The sequence below is a fragment of the Neomonachus schauinslandi genome, chromosome 1 (assembly GCF_002201575.2).
Source record: "Neomonachus schauinslandi chromosome 1, ASM220157v2, whole genome shotgun sequence".
Taxonomy (NCBI): domain Eukaryota; kingdom Metazoa; phylum Chordata; class Mammalia; order Carnivora; family Phocidae; genus Neomonachus; species Neomonachus schauinslandi.
In genome coordinates this window covers 177045199-177063379 of record NC_058403.1, presented here as the reverse complement: position 1 = coordinate 177063379, position 18181 = coordinate 177045199, and the positions used below count along the sequence as shown (strand labels likewise).

The window sequence follows — 18181 nt, the reverse complement described above, 5'->3', positions numbered from 1 at the left end:
CAGCACATATCCACGAAGCACCGTGCGCACACTCTGGACTGGACCATCTTCCTCGAGGCTTCTGGGTAGCAGAAATCGTGCGAACCACACTGGGCCCATAAAATGCCTTTAGAATAATTAAGTCTCATTCTCAGGATAAAAAAGTGAAACCGACATTCAAAAACATCCAAAATATCAAGAGGGAATACCATGAACCAAAAGGTACCCCAAAGATTCAAAATCCTTATGAGCGTGTTCTTCTTTGTACTCTTGGAAACGGAGCTCAGCTGGAATGTGGAAAGGAGAATATTTTTTTTTTAACTTTTTTTTCCATGGTAAAATAGCTAGTGATTTACATCCATCAGATTTGGGGTGCAGAATCCAAGGTATTCTTGACTCGGTGTGACAGAATGCTGGGAATAGTGTTTGAGCTGTCCCAAGGTCGTGAGGCAGCCGGTCACTCTGCATGTACAGTACCCTTGATGCTTCATCTCACGGCTGGTTCATTGCGGGCAGCGTCACTCTCTTACAAGGACAGACTCTAGGGACAAGGAGGATGGATTCTCATTCCTGACAGTGCATTTGCCTGATACAAGGGACTATCTCCCTAATGTATGCTTTTCTTTGAAGAAAAAAAAAAAAAAGTAACAAATTGTCTTTACATCTTGGCACCTTGTAAAGTTTTTTTTTTTTTTTTATACAAAAAGTTCAATAGCTTTGACAACTCCCCATTATTAATCACTACTTCACTGATAAACTTTGAAAGTGTGACCCTGGCATTTCATCATGCAAAATATTTACTGCAGCAGGAGAAAAACATTTTTTTTAAAACAGCATTTTTTTTTTTTCTCTTTTCAAATGTATGAACTGGTTTAAGATAGCCAGGAAGGCAGTGGTAGGATAAACACAAGGGATAGGAATGTATCAAAAAACAGATTAACACGCACGCGCACACACACACACACACAAATCTGTACAAAATGCTCTGATCAATGAGAACAGAAAAAAAAAAATCTGTCAACTATGTTACAATTTAAAAGCCAAAGGTGGGGGGGAAAAAAAAAAGGTTAGGGAATTTCTCCCTCCCACATGTCAGGAAATGTCATCCAATATTCTTAAAGCAAGGATAACTAAATAAAATACATGTGCAGCCTATTCTGCAATCCCATTACATACAGTAGTTTTTTTCCAAAGCTATTTTTTTTTAGTATCGTTAATATAAAGCAGTTGCACAAAAAGCAAAGGTGTTTTGACAAACAGGTGTATGCATTTATTCCTTTTTAGGAACAATATCTAAAAAAAGAACCACCCTCCGCCCTCCCCCAAAAAAGACAAAGATTCACACAGACACATTGGAATATATGTACAACATAATAAACCCCATCCTAAAGAAGCGACTGGAACACCCCCCCCCCCAAGGGATACAGAATCAGAATTGTAAAAATCATAGTGAACTTTGCTTGCTGTAAAGCCTGAGTTTTTTTTTCAGTTGGTTTATCTGCAGGGCTGTGGTACCTGCAAAGATATGTAAAATCTAATTTTTTTTTTCTTTTTGCTACAGTCTTAGACTAGGCATGCAAGACATACGACTAAGTGCAACTGAGTGAAATGTATTTTTTTTTTTAATTTTCGTCATTCCCTAAAGGTTTGAACTGAGGTATGCGTACTAACAGTTTCTCATGCTGTTATCTTTACTCATGTCTAGCTACACATGCTGAGAATGAACTAATCTACCAGATTTTTATCCTCTTTTGAATACCAAACTAACCAGCAACCACTCAGTTTAGAAGCACAGGGCCCCCTTCCCATGACCCTGTCTGGCTACTGCCTGCACATCATGAAGCTGCCTGGAAAAGTTTAAAAAAGAAAAAGAAAAAGAAAAAGAAAAAAAAAAAAGTCTCGAGTGACCACAGACTGCCCTTTATACAGAAAGCAGAGTGAAGCTTCAAAAGAAATTGGCAAAGAAGTTTTTGTACCAAGCTTATGAGTGGATGGGAGTGTTACTTTTTTTTTTTTAAATGAAAAATGCTGACCAAAGCCTAATTAGAAAAAAAGGAAGGAAAAAGGAAAATATTTTAAACCAAACAAAATACCGGAAGATCAATGCCCAGACAGAGCAAAATTGATGCAGTGATCTTAGCACGGTCCTTAAAACCAAAGTGGCATACAATCTTTCTGGAAAACAAAACAAAACATTCTAGAAATGGTACTACGTGATTGAGTTGCATTGTAGAAGCTTTTCTGTTTTCGTTCCATTTTATCTTGACTGTCTCCTTTACTGGTTACTCCCTAATTTGCAGTGGCATCCATTCATGGTTTTGAAATGGGACTCCTCTCCTTCCCTAGCTCCTGTAACACCTTCAGCAGCCCCGTAACCTCTCATATTTATGAGTTTTGGTCTCTGTTGAGGTACAGAACAAGAAAAAAAAAAATAACAAAAGTAACAGCTTTGGTTCCATTACCTACTTGGTCTTCTAAATTTATTCTATGACGAAGGAGCAGTTCTCTTTCTCAGGTTAGCAATAGCCTAGAACTCATCAATTGCCTCTAAATTCTTTCACCTCCTTTGATCAACAATAAGAGGATATTTGGCTTCATCAGATAAAGCATAAAACAGAGAACATAATTTACCTTTGCGTAATATCTTTGGTAATTTTAGGAAAAAAAAAAGGTACAAAGAATATAAATTAAGCTCTGAAAGGCTCTCAAACAAACTAAAAACAAAAGCTACGGTCCTAGATAAATAAATGAGTGACAGGAAAGTGGGTGCAGAGTGGAGGCGTTGAGGGGTTCTAAGGACTGAGGTTGTACTGACCGATGACTGTCACATTCTGCGTGCTATGTATGTTTCTCCAAACATTCTGGGGCACCATGCACCCCCGTCTCCTCGATGTCTTCTGTTTGTTAGTTTTGGATACTGGCTTGGTGTGATAATATTGCATAACAAACTGAACTGCAGTACCGAATTCACACGTTTGAAATGAACACTTTAGCACTGCTGAACTCAGTCCTCATTAACTTCCATAACAAATTCAATCTGAAATCTAATTTGCATTCACACAGATTAATGCCACCAAGCAGGTCTGGACTGATGTTTAAATTCAGCGCTGCCACCACTTTCACCAGAGTTGCTCAGGGGAAGCCAGCTTTTTGGGTCATTTTGCAAACAAAGCAACCCGTGTTGGTCTTCGCCTCAGCGAGCCTGTGGCCCATGGCAACTTGGTCACCAGAGGGCGAGCCCTCCACGGCCACACTGGGGGGGTCTAGCAGGAGATCTTAGGGGGTGGGGGGGAGCGATGCCTAGGTTTCCTTGTGCTGGGGCAATGCTTAACCATGATGGTAGCTGCAAAATAGAAAACACCAAAAACCAAAAAACTGAAACCAAACCTGAAACAACCCCCTTCCCGCCTCCAATACTGCTTCGTGGAATGAATCTGCGTTGTTCCTAGGGTGTCTCTATTTTTTTTTTTTTTTTTTTCTGTCATTCATTCTCTTTCTGGCAGGACTTCACGTCTGTGTGAGAGGACCTTCATGTGTAGAGTGCAGCATTTGGGACCTTTTTTGAAAAAGACCAAAACGGAATGTTTTCGGACTTTGGAGAAAACGTGGTTATGTCTGAAGGAAACTGGAATGAGTGACAGAAAACTACGAACGAGAAATGACATTCAGCTTTTGTATAATAAAAACACCTATTAACATTCATCACAAGGTACAGAAAACTTGAAGCCTCCAGGAGGCCGTGGGCCCAAATGGAGGCCTGAGGTCAGAACTTAAAATGGTATAGTAGAAGCAAAAAAAAAAAAAAAAAAGCAATACATTAAAAAGTTTGGGATAATTACTTTTTAACCCCCTCCCCCCAATACACACACAAAGGCCTTCCCCATCCCAACTGGAAGCAAAACGAAAACGAAAACGAAAACAAAAACGAACCAAAAAAAAAAAAAAAAGAGTAAAGGCAGTGATAATCAACATGCAGTACTGTGCAAATCGGTCGTCCGTTGGAATCCTTAAATTCCGGGCAGAGGCTTGGTCTGCGGCTTAGGTGCACATGCTCAGCTGGGTGTCCTCAGTGTCCGACGTCGGCAGGACTGCAGTTCAAAGTCTGCTGCTAAAAGTGAATCAGTTTAGCAAATTTACAACACTGATGTTGACTGTTAAGAGCGGAAAATCCCAAGTACCAAACAAGTCCATCCAATGCACAGAGTACAAATTCCTTTTTTCAACAAAAAGTAGAAAAATCAAAAATACTCCCAAATGGGATTCTTGATGGCACTAAGAGTTAACACGTTTCAGAGTTGTCAAAATGTAGTGAAAATTCTCCAGACTGTACAACAAATGGAGAACAATTTCACTGCTAACTTTTGACGTGTTTTGTTTTTTGTTTGTTTTGTTTTTGTTTTTTGTTTTTTTGTTTTTTTCCCCCAATCTTCGTTCTTGGGCTGGCCCCCGCCCAGAGACGTTCACTCCATGTCCTCATTTACTGGTTCGTCTTCGTAATCTCTGTCGTGGTCAAAATCTGGACTGTGGTTGGCTGTTGTCACTAAGGACAGAGGCCCTTCAGCTTCCTCTGGATCGAGCGGTTCTTCTTTGACGTGCACAGGATGCCTGGAAGAGATGAAAAGAGGTTCACTTGAGGGGCCCCTCCCAACCACGGCAAGTTCGGGGCTTTGGGCAACAGAAGCCACACCCTAGGACTGTACTGTCTCCCAGCAGAGGCACTAGCCACGTGTGACCCTTTAAATGAAAACTTCATGCAATTTCAAACGGAGTTTCTCAGTTACAATGGGGCAGCACAGAGATGACAAATTTCTGTCACAGCAGAAGGTTCCTTTGGGCAGAGCTGCTCTAGGGTGATCTCTGGCCCGAAGCAGCCTCTCTTCCCCGGGGTGTGTCTCTCGCCGTCCTGTGCACTCAGGTCACCCTGGGCTCTTGTTAAATAGCCGCGTGTGACTCAGCAGGTCTGGGGTGGGGCCCGAGACTCTGCATCCCTAGCAAGCTCCCAGGCAATGCCTCTGGTCCGAGGAGGACCACACTTTGAGCACCAGATAACAGGCCCCGCAGTGGCTTCCTGGGGAGAGGAATCCGAGTCTTCAAATCATTACGTGAAATAAGAATCTGTAACACAATGGTGGTTTGTGGGGACCACTGAGTGCGGGAGGCTGGGCTAATCATGGCTTGCTGTGTGTTCTGCTTTGCTAGTTAACATGCAGAACCTGTGAAAGAACTCTCCAGAGACCGACCCCAAGCGAGGTTCTATCATTAATCAACTTCAAGCAAACACAGCAAAGAGACACCATGATACATGCTTGAAACTCCAAATTAATGCATATTTTTACAAACTGTCAATAAGGCAAGAAAAGCCCTGCCAGGAAACACAAACGGAGAGGAAAAGGCTCGCCCAACACAACAATATGATAAGAAAGCAGAGCCCCGATCGGAATAATAACGCTGTCAGCTGTAAACAAGGCAAAACAAGAGGGCTGGCTGGTAGCGGCCACCAGGACGCCGCAGCCTGTGACGCGATCTGCCAACTTCCTCATTATGGCCCAGCACACGGTTCACCCAAAGGGGACCGCGGGGGATCACGCGAAACCACTCTGATAACAACTGAGAAATGTTGTTCGTAAATCATATTTACAACCGATCCTTTGCAAATACAAATTACTTTCTGTTGCAAGCCTTTTGATATGGAAAAGAACCATTCAAGTTAAAATGGTCCCATCGCTGGCACTGGCTGCAGAAGGGAGGATTTTTTAATTGACGTTATCAAGTATTAGTAATAAGAGGTGGTACTGGGGATGGCTGATTTCCTAAATAATTGATGTATGCAAACCCCCAAAGGCCACTTGAACCATTTAAAAACAAACAGGAGTGCTTTGGACTGCCCTTGACGAGGTGAACCTTCAGAAAACCAATTGACTCTAAAATTAGCACAGCCCAGAGTGTGTCTGGGGGTAGATGTCAGGAGAAAGAGCTTTTAAAAAATTGTGCCCATCTTCCTAAAACTAGTCACAAAACGAAATGTCTCGAAGTTGTAGTCCAGTGCATTTTCCTGGTTGTGCTCCATCCTTTTTTCAGTTTTTTCATGGCCCTACTTCTCTGTGTTTCTACAGGAAGACACAGGACTGGCTACGTAATTTGCAGAGCCCCAGTGAAAAGTGAAGATGCGGTTCAAAAATTAGTCAGAATTTCAAAATGGAAACGGCAGAAGCACTGAAAACTTCTAACCATGCCTCCGAAGCCAGCCCTGGTAGGAGCCCCTATATTCTTTTGGGAATAATTAAGTGTATTGATGATTATGCCTTTTAAAAAAAAATCACCCATAAGCCCAAAATTAAGGTAGGTTTTTTTGTTTTTGCCTATCCTCTCCTGTGTGGCATCATATTTTTACATATCGTATACATAACAAATACTAGTTTGTCAGCTTTTTCAGTTGTAATTTTTATGGGTATATGAGATACCTTGTGTGGACTCTGCAGTCCCTTAATACTGGGCATTTTGTGATTGTCTTTTTTTTTCCTTCTTTTGCTCTTTGAATAATACAGCCACCACTTTTATCCATTAATCTTCCTATTTCTGTTGATTTACCTCCTCAGGATAAATTTCTAAGAATGAAATTCTGGGAGCAAAGGCCAAAAACATCTTCATGGTTCTTAAGATTTATTATAGTATTAATTTCCAAAGGGGCGATATCAATTTAGACTCAACTTCATCAGCCCCAAGCGTTACAGTTTAAAAAATATTTTGTTGTTTACCAGGTATACGGTAAGCTCCGGTTACCTTAAATTGTTCTTCTTGGATTACTGACAGTGGTGAACATTTCTTCCTGTTTGAATTTCATATTTTCACTATTGAGCAGTGCTACTTCATAAATTTACCGCCCCTCTTCTCTGCTGATCACGTTTGGCTAGAAATGTATCTATGTGTTACTTAGCCCTGTATTGAAGTTCAAATGTGGTTTCCCTGATAAACATTTTCCTACTTTCACTTCTTTAAACAATCAGAATTATTAATCTTTTCAGGTTTAGAAACCTGAATTTGATGACATGAGATGATATAAGGCTACAGGGGGTGGGAGGATGGAGAAGAAATGGAACATTCTTAATGAAGTTCTTGCTTCATAATTTTCCACTCTGACAAATGTTTTGCTAGGCACAAACAAAAACAAACCAGATACAATGTTCAGTTAGAGAAGGTTTTGTTTTCCCTGGAAAGTTGGAGCTGCACTTGAGTAAGATTATTTACCCTCCCCAAGACCCAGGTTAGGACCCTATCACGCATGCTAGCTCACCCCAGTGCCTAATGCAGAGTGGGTCCCCAACAAATACTGACGAGATCTGTGTGACGACCTGACAACCCAACTGACTTAGACATCAAGGCTTCTTAGAACTCCAGAGAAACGAAATCCAGCTGCATAACATTCCTTGATCCCAGCAGATCCCCCCGAGTGTGGCAAATGCAGTCACACACGCCTGCGGTGCTTCAGAGAATAAAAGAGAATGGATTTCCAAGCACAATACATCTCAGGTAGGATGCAAACTATTTAAGAGACGATGCTTCACACACATTCGTGTGCCTCCTGGAAATCGGAACTGCACGATGCACCATCCTGCACGTTGTCCCCTGCCCCACCTTCCCCCCCCCCAACTCCTACTTCCCCAACGGTTCCCAATGAATAACTGCAAAACTACACATTTCCCTCCTTACATCTGAGTAATTCCTTTGTCTAGCCACTCTGGGAACACGAGAGTTTTTAACTAAAGCTGACTGGTGTTTAGGGGCATTGTGTTCGGAGGGTGTGTGCACAGCATGGAGTATTATGCTTTGTAGCTCCGTTAGCTCCTATCAGGATAAAAGTATAATGCCCCAAAGCCATAATTATGTGGCTACTTTCTAGTGTTTCCGAAGAGAAACAAAATGTGGTAGTCCTGAAGCAGCACAGAAAGGGTGAGAAGGAGGAGCGCTGTTTCAATGCTAGATAGTAGCTGGGCTGCCGAACTAACAAGGTTCTTTAAGCCATGCCATAAAGTTTACGGCTTGATTTATTCCAATAGACTAGAACAGTTAAGAAACAATTTGCATCATAGCAGGGTAATGCATATTGCCCAAGAAGGAAAACTATGTCATTACAGAATTCACTTAATGGAAATACAGGGTCAAAAAGAGTAACAGTCTGTGACACTGAGAGCGGGCACAGGGACTACGCTGTTGACATATAATTATATTTAGCAAACAGCGTAAAGCGGGGAGATCTGAACAACAGTGCATTTTGACATCTTTACGTCAGGTTTCCTTAACAAAACCAAAACAAACCCAAACAAAATACAACCGAAACCTTCATTTCGTTAAAAATTATGCTGACTGCTTGCGAAATGTGGTTTCTGGTAACACTGGGGTTAATTCAGAGTTGTTAAACAAATTAACTTTGTGGTGGCTTTATCTTGTACAGCAAAATTAGCGTCATTCTTAACTGTTGCCTGAAGTTTTTATCCAAATATCTTTCTCTTTTCAGTAATGCTTTGCACTAAATAGGAGGAATAGACATCAGCTAACCCTTGGAGTTCATAAAGATGATGAGAAATAGTCTCTCTTCCATTGAATAACTTCAGAAATACTTGCTTTAATGAGCATTTCTTGAAGGTGCTTATATACCAATTTATATTTGGTCTGAACTTCCTTAATATCTGAGTAAACACTCCTTGTCATGACAATGATTTAAAAATGAACACAAGTGTGACTACAGTCAAGTCAGAAACACCAGACTGCTTTCGAAAAGATGATATATAGCAGTATCAGTGTCAAAGATAAACACATTCTTAAAATGTTGTGTAGTAAATAAAGAGACTATTCACATAAATTAAAAATGATTATTTCCATCTTTTAAGATCCTTTTCAAAACACTTTGGGCATGAAACTCAAATGCTAAATAATCAAATTTCAGACTACCCCCAACCCACTCATTACCCTGACCGAGAGCATTTTTCTTTTCCTTGTCCTTTGATGCCAATTCTTTCTGGCCCTCATGGCTACAGGTCGTATTTCCATTCCCATCACTCAAATTATCTTAAAATAAGGTGTTGGTCAAGTAATTCAGAAGGAGTGTGTAGACAAGTGGCCTATTCTAGGAACGGCCAGTGCTGCAAACATTGGATTGGTTTCTTCCTTTAAATTGGGCAACGGTGGACCAGATACTTGCTCCAAGGGAGAGACTGTCCCTCTAGAGCATCCCCCACAAATCCAAGCATCTGGAACAATGTGGCTTCTTTTCTCTTTTAAACTTTCCCTGGCAGAGAGGGAGTTGCCCCAGTTGGGGCTCTTCTGCAGCCACGCACCTCCCCCCACACACCCACGGGGGGAGGGAGGGTGTGCGCCGCCTGCCAGGCATCACACCTCTCCTGTCGTTGGACCGGTCCTAGTGCTATTCAACCCATTCACACGCAGCAGGGACGACCATCGCCCATCACTTCATTCGGTTATATGGTGCTCATCAGACTGCCGTCTGCTGCTATAATGCTCCTATTAATTTTCCTTTTGATATTTTAAGAGCAATCTATAAATCATGCCGCCTTTCATTTGTGCCATCATTAACGCCTGGTCATAACGCTTCAGCGTTGTGTTTGCGGTTCAGACTATCACACGGCCAAGTAAACAAGCATTCTTTTTCCCCCTGCTAGGTTCAGCATGCCCGCAAGTTGAACAAACTGACAGAGACACATGCTGATTTTAGGAGGAAAAGATAATGTGGCTTAAAGGATGGCCTGAGATGCCAAGCAGAGGGAAAAAAAGCAAATGAGTCACCCGCGTTATTGCTCGGAGCACTTGTAGGGCTGCATGAAGCCGATTGCTTTTATGGGAAAGTTAGTAAATGGTCCTTTTACGTGCTAACCAAGCTAAACATTTCCAGAAGCACGAACTTTTACCAAGATTCTAGGAAAGCAGAAATGACAGAAAAGGTATCAAGAGCAGCTTGAGAAGGGCTTGTGTGCACACCGAAGCGGGAGACTGGGACTTGCACGCAGAGACCTTTTGGGTGGACAGTACTCACACGGCTTGCATAGGGGATCTGCCCGGACTGCTGTCACTCTCGTTGCTGTTGGTATGTTCCATTGCCCCGTTCAGTTCTTCCCGTATTGCGCTGGCTAAGTTGCCCAGAGTGGGATTTCCCATGGAAGCGGTAGTGTATAGAGGTATACTATTCTCAGCCATTGAAGCCTGTTAGCAACGAAGAGAAAATATATGAGGACGTAGGGTAAGCCCAGACAGGGAAGCCGTTAATTACGGGTGTAGTCAACAATCTTCTGCTTAGGTTCTTAGTAGGGCTGGCCAATACAAGTTTCTAACGGGGAGAAGGATTTTGCTTTAAAAGGCAGACTTGCGACACATGTCCCATGCTTGGTTTCCAAGAGCTAGCTGGGACCAAAGCGCTGGTGGGGAGGGAGGACTCAATTTAGCCCTGCTGGGTAGAGTCACGTGGTTTAGACAGGGCTATCTAAAATGAGCTTTCTGTCTGATGCCTTCTTTCAGGAGGAACTGAATATTTCCAGATCACAGGGAAATATAATGGAATTTTCATTTCTTTATCCACTTTGATGACTCCAGTATTGGATATTAAAGATTTGATCCAATTATTCTGGCCTCACAGCTCAAACTTATGAGAACTTCCATAAACATTTACCTCTTAGATCCTACAGAAAAGGAAGAGATTATAGAATTGGAGTCCATTTTTATCTGCCACCATCGTTTCGGTTTTAATGATTTCTGAATCTGTTTAGTGTAGTTTGTGTGATGTTACCCCACAGTTATCTCAATCTTTCAGACTCAGACCGGTCAACCTGGAATTTTAGGACCGAAGGAAAAAAAAAATCTGTCACTCTACATGAGTGTCAGCCCAAAAGAGTGGAAATGGAGAAAAGAGGAAATCCTGAAGTCTGTGGTGGGATACTGTTCACTTCTCATCCTCCTGTGTTTGAATAAAATGACCACCCAGTCTCAAATGCAGACAGTCATTAAATACAGCTTTGGACTAAAGTATCCATATTGTTTCATTGGGTAGAGATTATGACCCAGTAACTTTTCATTTTATTGAAGAGGACAGACTTTTAAAAACTGGCAGTGTAATTAGACCAAGATTTATCAAAACTGTCCTCTTGCAGACTGCAATATGCCTGGTTTTCCATCCTAATGAGGAGAAAGTACAATCACAAGACAGTCTGGCTTGGTCACTTCAATTGGCCAGTCATACAAGAGTCCGAAGTATTCTAGAAATCCTGGCTCTAGAGAGAAAGAAAGAGCCAAAAATGAAGACAGAGCAGGCTGCAGGGAATGTGCCTATCAGGACAACTGCAGCCTCGCTCACTGTACAAACTCCAAAGCCAGGAATGCCTTCTTAGACACAAGCCCCTGGACGGGTCTCCACTTAACACAGCACTGGCCAATGGACGATTTCAAAGACAGGCTCTGCGCAAGCCCACAGATTTCCCCTCCCTCCACTTCTGGATTTATATAACTGCCTGCTTTTAAAAAGTGGGAGAAAAAAATCCTGTTTTTATTTCCAAATGTGGTGAACTCATTTTGATGAACAGTAAATCTGAACATTCCTTCGCTCTCCTACAGTTTGTTAAATAATTTGCATCAAGTACTTTTTTTTCCAACAGATCTCTTATAATCGCAATAAAGCATTTTTTTCTTTTTTTGGCAGAGCAAAAAGCAAGAACGGTTGCCAGATTATTTTTTAATTTTTTTTTTTTTTTTTTTTTGCAAACTGCAGCTGGACAAGCATCTTAACGGCCTTCATTTGAGACAACTCAGTGGTCATGCCTCTCCCAGTCATGGAAGTTCTGCTCTCATGTCACCATGACACAGTCAGAACGTGGCCCAAGTGAGGCCATCTCTACAGCATGTTTTTTTTTGTTTTTTAGCAGCTTCTCCAGTCAAAAATGGAGAGGTAAAGACAAAACTGAAATGCTTGTAAGAAGGTGTTCTATGGCATAAGATGGTCACCCTTATGGACAGAGCAACCTTCTTAGGATGATGTGTTCTCCTTGGCTCTCGAAGTGTTCTAGGTGAAGGTCGTTAAAACATGGGCTGAGGCCCAACAGCCATGGTGGTGAAAGGCATCCAAAAGGCAAGCACTTCTGTTGATCCCTCAGTGGTGAGAGAGACCAGAAAGAAAGAAAGCGGAAAACCAGCCTGGTCCCTTTAAGAGATGGTGCCTGCCTGATAGGCCACAGAGCCTCTTGCACCTTCTTTGGCACCTTCTTTGTTGAGTGAGTGATCAAAGCAACCCACCCAAGGCTAGAAACATTAACAAAGTGGGTTTTTTTTGTTTTTGTAGTTGATGTCTACGGAGGAGCAGGTGGGGTATGATTTTTATAACGGACTTCATTATATAAATGGTCCTGTGTACAGTATGTGGTTTCCTATCAAACTGGCACCTCTGCCCAAAAAACAAAACAAAACAACCCCCCCCAAAAACTAAAAAACTAAGGTGCCTCAGTCCATAAGTACCGCTGCTCCTGGAACACGAACCATGCTAAGATCCTCGGGGGAAAGGCAGTCTATAAATAAGAAGCTTTACGGTTACCCTTAGTTACTTCACTTTTTCAGAGCATAATGCAATCTGTCTCACGTCCAATGTTTTATTTCTGTAGTGGATTCTGCTGTCCTATTTTATATATTGTATATCATGCATTATGTTGCTCTAGTAATCTTTTTAAGATGTTGTTCCACTATTATTTTTACTTGTCTTGAAAAATGGAAATGGGCAATAATGGGAAGGAAAGCCTGCTGGTAGAATCCTGATTTAATTTGCACAGCAGAGAAAGTTACATGAGACTGTCTACTGACCGTGGATCCAAAGTCCTCGACGAGAGGAAAAAGATCCATTCCTCCAATCATGAATTTATATCAATTTATTCACCTCACCCCATTATGCACATAAAGTGTTCTTGGAAAACTACAGGCTTGTTTTGGGCTACCCCTGGAAACGAGAAGGGGGAGGTAGGATGCCAAAAACAAATGTTTTCCAGAAGAAACATGAACAGTTTTGTCATGATAAGGCATACTAATTTAAATCACTCAGTCACATAGTTAAGAGAATCCAGAGGATCACTGCTTTTTTTTCCTTTCCGCCTCATGAATGTAAAATGTGCTTGTAATCTTAATACGCTTCCAGATAGAGCAGCCTTTAAATTCACACTTCACAAGACTCCAGGGAAAATAAGTTACTAATGAATGGTATTTACAGTGGCGGCATCTAAGCGTGCTCTCATTTGCTTTTCTAAAGTTACTGTGTAAACTACAAGTAATTATCAGAAACTCAGAAAGTAGTTCCTCCTATTAAAGTTGGTACAGGCTAAAAATAAATAAATATAATTACTGAAAAGCTAAGTTCAGTGCATTTGCCTCTGCACGGAAACTGCGTTAAAGGTGTATCATCTATTGTTGGGAGCCGGGAGGCTGTGCTGAGTGATCTGGGAAACTGTGTAGGGTGCAGGTTAGGTGCTCAATAAATATTTGTTCTAGGAGTAGTGAGAACCACGTGCCCGTCCTGATCTCCTGCCTCTTCACCCACTCTGTTCCCGTAATGTCAAGTAGCTCAACCATTTTTCATTCTCTTCCCTGACCCCTTAAGGAGCGTTTTGAAGACACTCCTGTTTGTCTGTGTGTTATGGCCCTTTGGAGGGGCACAAGACATTGTACTATATACCCATTTTGGGGCGATAAAGCCCCCAGCAAGAACCCATGCTGTAAAGGTCTGGGATGGCCTGGGATTATATATGTACAGAATATGTCTTTTTCAAAGTAGCAAGATTCCCTTGGCCTGTCTTCTAGAACAATCTAGGCAGGGGCAAACTCAAACTGGGACCACTGAGAAATGGGATAAATAAAAGGCTCGGCTGGCTGCCTTGGTAACTCGTATCTGGGTGGTAAACTCACTCCTGCTCAAAACTAGTGTCTTCATCCCCCGGTAATGCTGGTTATGTAATGAGTGCTTGGTTTGTCAGTAGGAAACAAACATTCTGTATGCTGCTTATGTAATCTTGAGCAATCTGCTGGAAACCTAAAGAGTGTTCTTCAACACCCCTCTAGTTTAAACAAAAACAGTTTACTTTTACCAAGTGAACCAAACCTGGATCCCCCCCCCCCCCCCCCCGCAAAGGACTAAAGATGCTAAAACAGACTTTAGAAGAAGAAATAAAAAGCTCTGCTTTCTCTTTAAACCCGTGAACAATAGAAGGTCATGTGATACAGTGGCCTATCATCCAGCACATTAATAGCTGTGCTAGAGTAATTACACTTGTGGTATTTTTGCCTCAAGTGAAATTCTGAAATAAGAGGATGGAAATTATGATACTGCTGATAAATATTAATAAGTGAACTTTTAATTTTTTTGCCACAATATTCAAAATGCTAAGCATCCCACTAATGCTGAAGCAGCCCGATGTGTTTGCCTCCAGGGAGTACGATGCTTTGTGCACTTAAGAAAAAAGTTTAACGGAATTAAAATTTAATATCTAATTAGAGCGAGGCTAATATATTTTGAAATGAGCGGGGGAGACATGTGCCTCCGCTGCATATTCGGGACGACCATTAATCTTACCTGTAAAGCTGCATTGAGGGGTGTACAATAGGCGTGGCTGCTCTGCATGTTTTTAATAAGGGAAGGGTTACTGCATAAGAAAAAGATAAAAACTCAAAGTTAAACGCAATCAGCCCCTGAGTTCCGAGCCAAGTTTTATCTTAAGCTTGCTGGTCTCCCTTCCAAATCAGAAATGTCCCCCATTAACAAAACCAAAGGAAAGTTAGGTTTTCTCCACAGCCCCCCGGCTTTACGGGGCTGGTGTGTGTGGATACCCTGGGGTAGGACTTTGCTCTTCAAGGAAACTGGGTGTAAAATTCGGGCTTCAGTTAGACCAGCCCTGGGCACTCCCCTCCACTGATGCTTTTTTTTTTTTCCTTCCCCTCACACAACATCTTGACCTCTCCGCACATTTTTAGTAGCTGCCGTGAGTCCAACAGGAAGGCAGAAGCTCTGGGGGGTGAGGGGAAGTCAGTCAGTGAGCTGACAGCAGGGTTTCCTGGGAGTTGTTAGCTAGAGAATCGTCTCCATGATATTAACTCCGGAATGACCGTAGGAGGTAAAGGGAGGATGGCTCTTAAAGGAGATCCCCCTCTGAGGCACATTTAGTGCTAAAAGAAGATGGGGAGAAGGGGGGTGACAGGGAAGGGTTGTTCCCAAGGAAGGCAGGGAGGTTGGGTTGAGATCTTTCTTGCACAGCCAAATCTGGGAGGTTGTAAGAATACTAGATGCTGTGTCCATGAACTAATCCAACGAAGACAAGATACCATTCGAAAAAAATCTCTAGGAAGGAGAGGCTTCCAAGTAGGAAGTCACCCAGATTGATCACTGGCCTTTAAAGGAAGTGTATGCGCTGTTACGGATTTCTCTCTCCTCATTCACTGCACTTACATTATTCTTATAACTGAGTGGGCAAATACCAAGAAGTGTACCCTGTTAAATACACATTTTAACTCTCCATAAAAGTTGCCTTTTTCCTTGGGAGGAATTACTTTCAAGCCAAGGTATTTACTCTTAAAGGGTCCCCATAAGCTGCTGAATCAAAATATGACCAATATGTGCATTAAAGACGTCAAAAAAGCATTATTCAAGGCACTGGTGTTCCAAAGAGAAACAAGAGAAATACATGTACGAATCACACAATTTAGTTCCATTGCAGAAAAGCCGTGGTACCTGCTACTTGGGGAGATGCAAAACTACATGGGATGAGTCAACCATGCAAAGCCAAAGCAACAGCAGAAAAAACAAAACAAAAGCAAGTAAAGGCTCTTACTGTGTGACAAGCTCGTCAAAGTTTTCATCGGGGCAGTATTTGCGAGGACGGCCTCGTTGAATATGGCGGCCACGTTTAAACTCTTCATCATCAACTGTCCAAAAGGACCCAAACTCATCCTCTACTCTGATAAAGCACTTATGCAGTGAGAGGTTGGTGCGAATGGCACCCTGGGATAGGAGCAGCGGCAAAGGAGATGGAGGGGGAAAAAAAGGGGACGGGGGTGGGGGGGGGGGGCAGAACAGACATCCAATACAGGGAACAGGAAAAAGAAAATAAAATGCAATAAGCATAAGCAAATGGTTTGTGAGGGTTAATATGCATTGCCACCTAAAGCTACTAGCGTGGGATGCAACAAAGACCGGCAAGCAGGGCAGGGGGACTGGTGGGTATACAAAACAGGAGGGATGAAATGCTTTTTTGCTTCCCTTAACTGAGACAACGTGAAACCGGTTCGTTGGTCTAACACCGTCTAGCAGCCAAAAGCCTCTACTTGACACTTGTTAGCACAATCCAAGCTAGGCTAAGAAGTTCAAACATGGTGGACGTACCCACTGATCTTTTGTGGCCTTCGTTTTTGGAATTCTACTTCATCCACTGTCCATACTGCCCCTTTAACGTTTTCTACTCGCACAAAACACTTGTGAAGACTAAGATTATGACGCACTGCATTCTGCAGCAAGTATAAAAGAGAGAACATTTACATTTTCTATAAGAAAAGACTCCAAAAACAGCAGTAAATTCAGCCTCACAGTCCACATTTGTCAAACCATCCCCAAAAGCTGTAGCTAACCACCCCCGTGGATGACCTTCTTGAGGTTAAGGATGCCTTTTCCAAATGTAAAAATAAACAAAAAACAAAAAACAAAATTATCAATTAATTATACTCCGGCATTTACATCTAGTCTCTGGTAGTAGCGAACCAGAAGAAATAGTTAATATGCATATAAGCCCAAAATAGGGGTCACAGTAAAAATCTGAAAATATTGTTAATATGACTTCAAAATAAACATGTAGAGCATAAAACTGTCCCCTTTAAACTTATCTCCCATATAAAAGGGTATTTTAAAAAAACATGCAAGATGATAATACTGTTAAATACATTTTGTTCTTGTTCTTTTTTTGAAAGTTTTGGCTTTAATACCTTCTACGCGTTTTGTCAGATTTATCTAAATTGGATTTTACCACTGAGAGCATCACCTCCTGCAGCTGACTGGATGAGGGAATGCAATGATCCCCAGTACATCAGTATCCATCATCAAGCTATGTCTTACCTTCCCAAATACATACAAACCTTGGCCCTTACTATGGGCAATTACCTTAATTAACAAAAAATGTCAAAGAAACACCTGAGTAGAACTCTCAATGGCAAAAAGATGATACTCCTGCCGCGGATGGTTCCTAAAGACACACATTTCTATCCCCCGCCTCCATGTTTCTTTTTTATGGTTAAATGTCATTTCTAAGATCATCCTTAAATGGAGACCCTGGACATCCATAGTCCACCGAAAAGGAGGATCTCAACTCAAAGGTGAGGAGCCTTAACATCTCCTCTTTGCTTTGATTTTCAGAAAAATCCACGACCCATGCTGGGGTCTGGAACAAACATGGCTTCACTTCTTTAGCCTCCGTGGTTGAACTTGCTGATCGAGACTCCAAATTAGACATGAGGACATTACAAAAAGACCCATGCCATTGACTCAAACCTTTCTTCTTACAGGGCATAAGCAGGTGACTACTGTGGCCTGAACAGCAGATGCATACATCCCATCTCCCATACGCCATGTAGCATATCCTCCACTCCATTCCAATGATGCTGCCATCGCTCAAGCGTGGGGCAACCCACCCCTTGGGCTACCTGCAAGTACTTCCGCTCTCAAGATACTGAGTGCTGTTTCCACTTTTAGATAATCACCACTGGTGACTCTGAGGAGTCAGACGAGATAGTGCTGATTTTTCTTTTTCGATGTGGAATATTTAAGGAGATAACGAGACATGTTTTATTACATAGCTAAGTTATCCACTACTCGCAAGGAGAATCCACAGGATAAATTCTCAGAGTTTTTGAGCTATGTCAGCATAATTGGGGTAGGTTGAAAACATCCAGATGACCGTGAAAGGACACCCCTGATTCAAACAGGTTGGACAGGTTGGCATAAAAACAAAAGAAAAATCTCTGAAAACGTTTGTCATGTTGTATTTATACTTGGTAGGACAAATTTCTTCATGTATAGGTTGTAGTCTGCTCTTTCAATAAGCATTTTCTTTTTTATGCTGTACCAACGCATGGCACAGGGATGCGAAGGGTCTACTCTTACCTCCTAGAACAATACTTAGGAGGTTAAGAT

The 18181-nt window shown here is 41.9% G+C and overlaps 1 protein-coding gene across 2 annotated transcripts in view; it reads right to left on the bottom strand.

Moving 5' to 3' along the window:
* Positions 1 to 3222: 3222 nt before the first annotated feature.
* The window catches only part of FOXP1 (forkhead box P1), a 488623-nt gene continuing 473664 nt past the window's right edge, over positions 3223 to 18181 (bottom strand). For both annotated transcript variants that reach the window (XM_021695139.2, XM_021695136.2), the window contains 4 exons: positions 16385 to 16506; positions 14582 to 14651; positions 10025 to 10191; positions 3223 to 4584 (listed from right to left, as the gene is read on the bottom strand). In XM_021695139.2, the coding sequence (XP_021550814.2) occupies positions 4440 to 4584; positions 10025 to 10191; positions 14582 to 14651; positions 16385 to 16506 (504 nt within the window). In that variant the 3' untranslated portion in view covers positions 3223 to 4439. The remainder of the gene's footprint in view (positions 4585 to 10024; positions 10192 to 14581; positions 14652 to 16384; positions 16507 to 18181) is intronic.